General features: G+C 33.1%; 1 protein-coding gene across 14 annotated transcripts in view; it reads right to left on the bottom strand.

Moving 5' to 3' along the window:
- Nucleotides 1-625: 625 nt before the first annotated feature.
- Nucleotides 626-12,046, bottom strand: part of POT1 (protection of telomeres 1) — a 78,980-nt gene continuing 67,559 nt past the window's right edge. For all 14 annotated transcript variants that reach the window (XM_034671404.1, XM_019806867.2, XM_019806866.2 and 11 more), the window contains 5 exons: nucleotides 8,996-9,131; nucleotides 7,085-7,173; nucleotides 5,146-5,237; nucleotides 3,363-3,468; nucleotides 626-1,789 (listed from right to left, as the gene is read on the bottom strand). In XM_034671404.1, coding sequence (XP_034527295.1) covers nucleotides 1,677-1,789; nucleotides 3,363-3,468; nucleotides 5,146-5,237; nucleotides 7,085-7,173; nucleotides 8,996-9,131 — 536 coding nt within the window. In that variant the 3' untranslated portion in view covers nucleotides 626-1,676. The remainder of the gene's footprint in view (nucleotides 1,790-3,362; nucleotides 3,469-5,145; nucleotides 5,238-7,084; nucleotides 7,174-8,995; nucleotides 9,132-12,046) is intronic.

Consider the following 12,046-nt stretch of genomic DNA (forward strand, 5'->3'; position numbering starts at 1 on the left):
TTCGTTTGTAGGGTTCCTAAGACTTTTCCCTGAAGATGTTTTGAACTAAGAGTTTACATCCCCAAAAGAGCAGCATCAGACTCTTTTCCTACCATCTCCAACAAGCTGGTAATTCAGTGATGGGAGATGGGTAGTTAGGTCTGGGGATGGGACAGGAACTAGAATTTGGAGTTATTATGAGCAGAGCAAATCAGATATTTGAACCTTTTTGCCAATAAAATGTTAAATGCCTTTTGATAGTGTAAGAAAGCAACACCTACTCCTCTCATAACCTGTTTCCAATGTTACTTCAAATACTTAAGGGAGGACTCATCTGCAGAAAACCCTACGCTAGCTTTTGCCCCAGAATCCTGCAGTGATTAACAGTCAGCCTCTGAACAGAGATTACCTGAATGCGAGTACTGACCAGCATTCAATAACTGTGTGAACTTAGTGAAGTCAGTTCATCAATCCTCAGTTTTATCAGGAAAATGTGTTGTTGTGAAACTGAAATATATGTTAAATGCTTTGCACAGCACCTATTGTATAGACAGTCTTAAATATCTGCTATATTGGCATTCCTGCTTTGATTCTTTACCTCCAGTCACGCCTTGACTCAACACAGGACAAATAAAGAAAACAGGTGAAATACATGCATTAATTTATTCTTCACTAATATTGAACTAGGCAGATTTGTATGTCTCAGTCTTTACCAAATAATATACATAAGTCTATACATATATACAATTATATAGAAGTATTTGTATAAAATTGAATATTCATGATTTTAAATTTCACACTGTCAGATAAAAAGCAGACTACTGTATTGAGTTAATATCTCATTCCATGTTCAATCTGAAATACAGATATGTATTACCATAAGACTATTAAAAAAGGGTAATGTTAGTAAGTCAGTAACACTGTAATAAATCTGACTGCTTTATTCGATCAAGGTGGAATGCAATAACTTCTAGTATCATGTAGAGAAACAAGCAATCAAAAGCACATAATTCAGGTCTTAAAAAATGGATTTATCCTAAATTGGTCAACAGCACCAAAAGAAAGCAATTCTGCCACATACACTTAAAGTAAATCACTCCTGTAAGTACGCTGTAGCTCGCTCAGAAGAGCACTTCTCAACAAGACTACTTGTTGAAGCAGATGCCTTTGTACAGAACCAAACTGATAGCTGCTATATACCCCACACTCAGTAAAAGCTGAGTGAGTTAGTAAGGACATTTTCTAACCCCATACCCATGTTAAAATCATAAACATTGCTGATATAAAAATCAGGGCAGGAAAAGAAGGTCAAGCACGGATGGTGGAGGGCAGACAAATCAGTGGCTGACACATGGAAAAACTAACAGGGAAAGTGATTTTTAGTGTAGGGTTCTAAAATAAGTTTCTCTGAAAGGGCTGCAAGGGGTAAATGACGACAGTCCTTCTTTATTCCCCTTTCTCCTTTATGCCCCTAGCAGCCACCATACTGGAAATTTTGAGCAAAAGGAACATTTTTAACTTATTCAAAAGAAGGCATTAAGATAATACAATGACTATTTGTGAAAAAAAGTTAAATTGTGGTTAAAATGGAAGATAAACTATACAGTTAAACCTTCTACATGTTTTATAACAACCTCACAGAAAAAAATGTGTTCTAAAATTACAATATTTTACATATGCTAAGCCGAATGACAATATTAGATTACATCTTCTGCAACTGTGGTGTCAAAAATCTGATAGCAAATTTGCTGCTCAGTTCCACTTGTGACATTATACGACTTGATGAAGCATTCCAACCACGGATACGCATCTACAAATGAGAAAAGATGTTACTTAACCACTGAAACTAAACAAATATCTCTGAAATATGTATCTAAGCATAAGGCTTAGCTAGAAAAATTAACATTTAATTTAGCTTGAAAAGTAAATACACTTACCAAATTTAATATTATCTACTCTTCCAAATACACACTGGGTTCTTGTTACTGTTTTGCAACAATCCTAATTTGATTTTTTTCCCAACAGAAAATAATAATTAAAATGTGGGGTTTTTCCAAATGTTTGATAGCAAAGGTAGCAGCCATCTCATTCCCAATTTTTCTTCCTTTTCTTCCTGCTGCTGACCTCCCCACGTTTTTTTTTTTTTTTTTTTTTTTTTTCTTTTCTTTTTTTTCTTGGTTGACTCCAAAGAAATTGAACCTGAGGTTCACATCAGCTCAGGCTCTTATACACCTGTCTGCTGAAACTCCCATCAGGTACTAGGCACTGAGTCCATACAATGTTGGCAGCTGTAGATGCTATTTCCAAGCTTCGGTCATGACCGCAATAAATCTATTTAAAACTTCTAGAAAAGTTTCTTAATGCTTCTTCAAGTTCAAGTTTGAAAGACACTTAATATAGTCAATATTGGCAAGAGTCAAGCAAGACAGGCACTCTCCTCCACTGCTGGTAGAACTATAAATAGGTAAAATATTCTTGAAAAGCAATCTGGCAGCATGTATCAAAAGCCTACCAAACCCATGCTTTTTAATGAGAGTTTTATTTCCAGAAAGCTATCCGAAAGAATTAAAACCAAAATTAAAGCAGACATCAAATAAAAGTAAGTAAGTTAAACCTTGTTACAGATGTATAAAAGCAAGTATCTTTTTGGAATTGTTACAAAATGCAAAGACTGACCAGGGGAAAATAAAGTCTGATTAAAAATAACCTAAAAAAGTTAAACTGACAGCAGCTAAATCTGCAGCTGGCAAAATCTGTTACTGATGAAAAATTGTTAGAAGAGTCAAACTGTCTTACTACGATTGAGGTCTGCAAATTTCAATGTAAACAAAAATGATGGCCGCAAAAGGAAGTCAGTGGCAGTAAATGCGATTTGACCTGAAGATCTGGTTGATGAATCAAATGTTACCCAGAGAACAACTAAAGCTGATAAAAAAACAATTAGTAAAATAAAAATGCATAAAATCTGAAACTAGTTAATACTGAACAGAAATTCATAAATGAATTAAACTGGCCAAATGAAACCTGTTACAGAAAATGTTTCTTGTCAAAATTTCATATCTGTTGGTATAATTTCAAAAAAAATGTTTGTACACATAAACACAGTATTAAATGTGGTTGTGATCAAAACTGCCTCCCCTTTACTATATCAAAAAATTAAAAAAATCTTTTCATTTCAGCAACTACTATTTTATCCCGGCCACTGTCTTCATCAAAAGGCAGATCAGACAATAATTTATTTAGTGAATCTAAATCTTATTTATATAAATTTAGTGAATCTAAACTTCAAAGTTTTCATACCTCTAAGTCTACAGATTAGATACATGTTAAATACTGTTTCAAGAAAAAGAATGAATGAGATTGTTAAAAATATTATTGCCTACCAATTTTTATTCCTGAAGGACAAAACATATCCATGATCATATCCATACTCTGCTGAAGGCCATCATTGATTAGGATTTCTGATGCTGGGATCTGGAAGAATTTGTCCTTAAAAAAAATTATAGAAGAAAAAAGGAAATTAATCTTTAAAAAAAATTTATTTATTTCAGATAGAGAGAGAGCACTAGCAGGAGCGTAGGGGAAGGGAGGGGGAGAAGCGGACTCCCCACTGAGCAGGGACACCCGACAAGGGGCTCAATCCCAGGACCTTAAGATCATGACTTGAGCCGAAGGCAGATGCTCAACTGACTGAGCCACCCAGGCGCCCTGGAAGTCAATCTTTTAAAGTTGTAATTAATAAGAAAGTATTTCAGTATTATCTACTACTCTATCAAGATTGTAGAATTTATAGAGTTCTAGTCTGAACTCTTAAAATTAGATTTATTATTTTAATCTAAAAACAGCATTGAGATAAAAATCCAATTAAACCGCTTTGACTTAATAAGAATATTGATTTTAGAAAAGAGTGAGGTCTATCATTCTCTTTTTGTATAGGAAAAAATCCACTGTTAAGTTTAAAAACAGTATAACAATATGTTGTATATTTATTTAATTTTTCTCTCCTCTGATTATATTACCCTTTCTAAAAGAAAGAAGGGACTTTGTTGGCTATGTTCAACAACTGCTCCAACCCCAGCATATACAACAGTACCTAGCACATAGCAGGTACTCATTAAATATTTATTCAATCAATGGACAAATGAATTGTTTAGGCAGGAGGAAAAATTCTCTCAACCTTACCCCAGATGGTTTCCCAAAGTGTGCAGTAAAAAAAATTCAATCTTACCACTAACAGAAATCTGGCCTCCTCCCTTGGCTTCTGGAAATAATCTCTAAGCCCTTAGAGTATGCCTGTTAGGAATGCCCTTGTTTGTCACACTAGAGATTTAGGGTGGGGAGGTTGGGGCATATGGTATTAGCTTGATCTTCAGAGGAGGTGAAAACTGACATCAGCCATATGGGCTGTCAACCATGACTACATGACAGAGCACCAATAAGAACTCTAGACACTAAGGCTCAGTGGGGCTTCCCCTGCTCTCAATATACAATATACATGTACTGTTACACATCATCATCAGGCCAGTAACGCTGTCTGCTACTCCATGGGAAGAGGACAACTGGAAGCTCTATGTTTGAAACTTCCTGGACTCTGCCCTATGTACCTCTTCCCTTGGATGATTTTAATTTGTATCTTTTAGGTATAATAAACCATAACAGCAATAATAACTTATAGGAAGTTAACGGGAGTCTTTCTAATGGATTATCAAAACTTAAGGGTGGTTCTGGGAACGCCCAAACTTGGAACCGTTGTTAGAAATGAGGGAGGCTTATGGATAGCTCCCTAGCTTCACACAATATAACCACCTACCTTCCAAAGTAATTTAGTTCCCACTAATATGGAAATGTGGGGACTTCAAAAACCTAGTGAAATGCTGCTAGACAGAAGGTGTGGTCATACCTCTGCCTTTGCCTCCTAGAGTAAAACTTCTGAAGAGTTTCTCCTTAAATTCCTATTCTTTGATTTTTCATTATGTGGATATTTTTCAAATTTACAGAGTCAAATCAAAGCAGGATATATACAGACACTTTAAGATTCATGTGTTTGCATTTAATTTTTTTTAATTTGCCTTAAATCCTCTCAGTAATAAATTAGAAATGAATAAATACATTAAAATTTAAAAAATAGTTTTAGTTAGAAATATCTACACTTCCTCTGTTACTTACAGAATCCATGAGATAAGCTTCCAATACTCCTGTTCCATCATCAAGAGTAAATGTCATTACAAACACATGTTGAAGGGGTACAATACCCAGTACTAGTGAAGGGGAAAAAGATCAAACCATATGAATCTTCTATTCCTTATCATCAAAGTAAAGTAAAAACTGTTTTATGATGTTATGTTAGTTTTGTTTACTAAAATAATTTAAGAAAAAACTCTTACATATATGTCTTTTGTTCTCCAATAACAATATATTAAAGTCATTTAGCAAATTCATTTTAGAACATTACACTATACGTATGTAGGGACAAGGACTCATAAGCATTGATGAAATATTAATATAACGTATCTTTAAAATGAGTTGAACTTGATAGAAAACATAAAAACTGATTCATGAACTATAATTCATTGCATGTTAGCCTCATGGAAGATGAAATTAATATACCAGAACGTTCTAAAAAATAGCATGTGATTCAATATTCATGATTTTGTAACATGTCTCTCCCCTTTGTATTATCAACATAGGGATCACTTATTTTTTAAGATAGCATCTGGTTGAATGGACAAAAATGTCAGAATATGGGATTTCATAATTTGGTAAGATGAAGAAGAAGAAATTAAAGAGATACTAAACGATTTGAAAATTCATAGGTTAAAATGGTACTTTGTGCTTGGAAATGGGAGACATTTAATGTTTATAAAATGAAATACTGTCTTCCATTTGTGGAATCCATATTTAAGAGGATTAATTAAGAGGCAAGTAAGAATAAATCAGGGTACAGAGAAATGAATTAGGGCATACAGACTTGACAAAAGCTGTTAATACAAAGGAATTGATTTATAGGATTCTAAAGGTTTCCATAGGTTAAAACTGAGCTAAAAACCAGAAAGGGTACAAGTAAAATCTACCCTGAGGGACCACCCAAACAAAGGACTCCATTAAGAATGGGATGGGGAGACCACGCTAGAAAGCAGGGAGCTCACATGAAAGGAACCTGGAATTTCACTGGACCACAAACAAAATAAGACACAGCAGTACCATATAGCTAGATTACAAAAGAAAAAAAACAAAACCAAGTATACAAATAAATATCGATACAATAACATTTTCAGGCTAGTAGAAGCAAAGTACAATTTTAGAGAAATAAAGGTTTTCTTTATATTCTGAATTGGCCAACATTTGCAGTCCTATTTTCAGCTTTTAATCCCAAACTTTGAGAAGAACATTGGTAAGGTGAAATGTTTACTAAGGAGGAGAAACAAAATAGTAGGGAATTTGGGAAAATACCAAATGAAGTTAGGGTGCCTTGTTGGAGAAATAAAGACTCAGTGAAGGCTTGACAGATTATCTTCAAATGCACAGAGCCTGTTAATCTTATAGAAGGCATGTACTCTAATTATAGTGGACAGAACATGGTTTATGTTAAAATTATAAGTAGGCAGATTTTGCTTCACTAAGAACTACTTAAAAATTAAAGGGTATGTTACCTTGCAATGTAATGAGTCCACTGTCACTGAAAGAGTTTTAAGCAAACGCTGGATGATCACACTTAAAGAATATGATATAAAAAAGTTTCTTGTTCCAGCTAAGGATGTTACTGGGTAAAGAGCTGTAATAGCCATCTCTAAAACTGTTTTTAATCCTAAAACACTATGAACTGGAGGGATTTTTCAGAATCTGTATTTGTCATTAATAATACTAAAACAAATTTATGGAATTAAATTGTAATGATTAAAGATACTGGCAGATGCCTGGAAGCAAGTTTTCAAACATTTTAAACTTCACTTTATACTTTTATTATAATCACCATGAATGGTTTTGCTTAAGTAAAGTTAAACTTTGCTCAGTCTTTGCTCTTTACTATGTTGACAACTGAAATACCATCAGTGAGGTCACCTTAGACGAAGACAGTAACAGTTGCAGGACACGGAAATTTGCTAACCTTCCGCCACAGAAGAAGGAATCCATGGTGTTTTATTAACCAGGGAATTTAGATTTTGTATTGGTCTCAAAGTAGAACACTGTTTACATCTGAAATTAATGACAGAAAAAAAACCATAAGCATTTAAAAATAATTATTAAAACTCATTTTATTATTATAACTTATCTTTGCTGTTCAAATATGCTTAAAATTTTTATTATTAAAGAATAGTGTTGCACCTTCCATATTGTAATGCACATATTACAAGCAGAATTGTAAAAAAATAAGCTTTTTACAATAGACGCAATCAAAAAGATAGCATGGCTCAGAATAAACAACTAAGTTGAAAACAAGAGAGAGGGTCCAGATTCAGATTGTTAATTAATTTGGCTAATTTCACTGGTAAAGCGAAAAAGTTGAAAGAGACAATCTCTGAGGGCTCTTTCATTTGCTGTCTCTGTGATAGCAGCTAAGGTCTTAAGTAAATATAACCAATAGGAGAAAATTATTCTCACTAAAGAAGTCAGTACTAGCAAGACTTTGGATAATATATTCAGTGAACACGTATTTAGAGGTTCACAGTTCATAATGCCTAATACTATACTTATCTTTTTAAGATAAATCAATCTGAAACTATACAATATACTAAAAATGCACATTATTTAGTACAGGCATTCTGCTTTATTTATATACAAACATACTTTAAGTACAAGTAATTTTTTTTTATTATATATCACCATAAGATGAGGAGATGTCAGTAAGAAAATATACTTGAATAAAAATATAAAAATCAACGTCCAAAATGTTCACGCAGACTCCTTTTCATTTCTAATCTGGGGAAAAACACAGGGTCCCTATATTAAATATTCTCCTCTTCCACCCTGGAAATATAGATATTTCTTCTTTAACAGAAAAAGGCAATAAAATGAAGTCATATTATTTCCTTAAAAATAGGCTGTGACATTAACTCTAGACATTGATAAAGCAAGTATGCAAACTAAAAATTGAGTATACAAAAATGTAAGCGTAACAAGTAAAAATTAAGTATGAGTTCATTACTTCCAGAGCAGTAAAAGTAGAAAAAAGGGAAAATTAAGAATATTTTTATAAATGAATCCAATAGAAGACTCGAGGAAAAAAATAGGCTAAATAATAACAAAAAAAAAGGGAGGGGAAAGGGGAAAAGAGTGATAGTGTGAGTGGAGAACAACATAAAACATAGAAATAAAACCTAAATATACCAGTAATTAACATATTTTAAACTCATCTATTAAAAAACTAAAATCTAGTCCTAATTATTTATTTCTGAGACTTCCTAAAATGTAACAACAAAGAAACATGAAAGCAAACCAGCAAAGGAGCCTCAAAATATACAAAACAAATACCAACAGAATAAAAGATCACAAACATACAATCACAGAAGACATTAAGCACACTAAGAAGTGATTAAATAGACAAAGTTACAAAGGAAAAGAAGTTCTGAATATGATTAACAAGCTTGTCTAATGGACATAACTAAACACTATCAGACATTAAACACAACTATTAAAGAATACATGTTCTTTTTAAAATATAGGCAATATATACAAAATCTGAACAAACATATTCCGGGATAAAGCAAAGCTAAATTAATCTCAAAAAATCATTATGAGATATATCAAGCTATTTGGTCAAAAACTAATCTACCTAAAATACAAAAAAACATAGCACCTAAAATGAGACTACAAACTTTAAACTTTAAAAAACTTTAAAACTTCAAAATACACAGCTAAATAATCCATATGTTATCAAAAGAATAAATATATACCAGAAAAATCTAGTACATATTAGTATTAAGTATCCATTGAATATATAGCAACTACTAGGATAAAATAATAAAAATTATTGCTATGCAGTTTTTAATTCTCAAAATTCCCAGATTTGAAAGCATACCCATAGTGATGTATTTTTCCTTGTATAAGGAATGGCGCTGAAAGATCAAGGACTTCCAAGTCTTCATGGCCAGATCTCACAGGAATTACACTATGAAACTTGTTTGCGAGTTTGTAGATTTCACCGAGTGTACCTCCTATTAACAAAGAATAAATAAATCCTTCAAGTAGTACAAATATAATGAAGGCAAAATCGAGTGTCTATTAAGTAAAACATGAGGTACAGTAAAAGGGGACTGAAAGAAAAAGACAATGAAATCATGAATTTAGATAGTTAATACATTTATACATTTATTGTAAAATATAATAATTTATAAACTTAGTATCCTGCCTTGATTTAAGAAACCACTACACAAAAATGCTGAGACTTGAGCAAAATACAAGGCTTGTGAAATTTTATCCATTTTCTTAAATTTTTATACAAATTGCTCTTTTATGCCAGAATACTTTTTTTTTTTTTAAAGATTTTGTTTATTTATTTGACAGAGACAGAGACAGCCAGCGAGAGAGGGAACACAAGCAGGGGGAGTGGGAGAGGAAGAAGCAGACTCATAGCAGAGGAGCCTGATGTGGGGCTCGATCCCATAACGCCGGGATCACACCCTGAGCCGAAGGCAGACGCTTAACTGCTGTGCCACCCAGGCGCCCCTATGCCAGAATACTTTAAGTATTTAAAAGAAAATAAAATTGAGAGCCAAGTTTAACAGGATTCTCATTATTAAATTTGCTATTCACTAATAATGTCTAGGTAAATTCAGTCTTGAGTTTGAAATAAATCTTTTAAATTTTCAGGTCAACATTATATTTAAATACAGATGTAAACAGTTTGTGTAATAAGAATTCATGTATAGTGTTCGATCGTTTTTCCTGAAAAACCTTCATACTTTCAATTCTATGACAAAGTGGCCATTAAAGCCATCATGTTGGCTGAGAAGAAAGAGGACACCCAGTGGTGCGCCACTACTCCAAGGCAGTATTCTCTCGAAGAACTCAAACCTACTGGTACCTTTTCTGGTGTATTTTTCACCTCGATTGATAATTCTTCCTCTCCAAGGAAAGAGAATATGACTTATAAAAGTAGTTTTGTGTACTTTCTAAAATTTGTAACGTTAAATTCATTTGCGAAGGGGAAGCACTTCCAGAACAGCAGAGTAAGGACGTCCAAAAACACGCTTCTCCATAAAAGGAAAAAGAACATTAGCAAAAACTTTCAAATTTGACTTTTTCAGAACTCCAGAAATTAACTAGTCTTGAAACAATCCAAGAAGTATTTGTTCAGTAAAAGGAGATAAATCTTGGTCAGGATGGCAACTTGCCCGGGTCCCGCTCCTCTTTCCACAGCTTTGCGGAAACCCAGCTCTGCCATGTCATACTGCAGTTAGATCCCAACTATGATTAGGGTTATAATACTCAGAAATATGATAAAATAAAAATAGCTTGCATTTTGATGAAACACTTTTAAATTTTAAAGTGCTTTCAGATATATTTTCATTTGACTTTCATTCAAAAGCTCTGTAAGGTAAAGTGTTACTACTCTGGATATACTTATTTTCTCAATATATATTTACTGAGAACGAGTCACATGCCTGTTGTCTTACCCTAGGTGCTGAAGATACATAAATTAAAATAAACATGTATCCTGCGCTTTAGGGCAGTTACATTCTAACAAGCAAACAAATCTATAAGCAGACAGATAGAATACAAATTTAATATAAGAAGAAAAGTGATGTACTGAAAGTTCATATGCTATGTGATGAGAACCACTCAAATCTGCCCAGTGAGTCAGAAGAGTGCTTGGTACGTGTAGGTGCTCAGTAAGTATTTCACATGAATTGCTGAGTAAAGGGAATTACTGAGTTACTTACGAAAATGTACTAGAACAAAAATGCTAGCCGTAACATAGGAGAACCCTATGTTATACTTGACATCCTCTTAGCTCTATAAGGACAGTTCTTACAGAACCTGAATAGGTCCAGGGCTTTATTTTATTTTTCGGGCATACAAACAGTCTTACTCCATTTTTTGTATGTGCATGTGTCTGTGTGTTTTGTTTTTATATCTACTTCCTGGTAGAGATTAAAATATTGCTAATGGAATAAGATACCACATTTCACTTACCACGGTGGACAAATTTTCTTAAGTGCTAGTATATGATGATGAGGATGGGGGAACAGAATCTCATATGCTACTACAGCATAGGAATACCATGACAGTTTTTTTGGAAAGTAACTGGGCAACATTTACTTAATTCTTTGTGCCCCCCTAATTACACTTCATCCAGAGGGAAGATAAAGTTCATTGTAGCGCTATTATGTCAAAAAAAAAAAACAATAAACAATTCAGTTCCACTTACTACCTGTACTGGGAAAGACCTACAACTTCTCTATGATTCAGTTGTCTCATGTATAAAAAATAGCTTATAATAGTACCAACTGAATAGGAATATTGTGATGACTAAGTACATAGAAATGAAAATCATTTCTGGTACACCATAAATGTGTCAAAATAAAAGATGTTCATCAAAATAATACCAATGATAATATTCATGTGTATTCATAACACACACACACGTATATATACAGACTAAAACAATTACATATTACTTTTAAAAACAGAAAAATATCAGTAATAAAAATGATCATAATCCACTGTAATGGAGGTCAGTTCATTTATAAAATGAAACTAAAGATTTCTCTCAAATTAAAGATGCTGTTTTCCTTTTATTATGGAATGTTCTAAAGGAAGAAAAGTCTCAAGGAAAATAATGAAACTTTAAAAATTTGGCATGGGAAAAATTATGTGGTATATATATATGAGATAAACATCAGATTAAAATTAGACAAAAGTGGAAAGAAATGAAAAAATAAATGATTCAGTTTCATTCTTTTAAAACATATGTCAAGTTATTTTGTTTCAAGGGTCCCTTCCTTGACTTACATATCAATAGATGACTTTCATTCTACTTAAATGGAACAACAGTGACATCCAGAGGCCAAGACAGCAGCAAGTGTACAGAACAAGCAGCCTCTCGATTAATATTCAGTTTGACAAT

Source organism: Ailuropoda melanoleuca, chromosome 1 (assembly GCF_002007445.2).
Source record: "Ailuropoda melanoleuca isolate Jingjing chromosome 1, ASM200744v2, whole genome shotgun sequence".
Classification (NCBI taxonomy): Eukaryota; Metazoa; Chordata; class Mammalia; order Carnivora; family Ursidae; genus Ailuropoda; species Ailuropoda melanoleuca.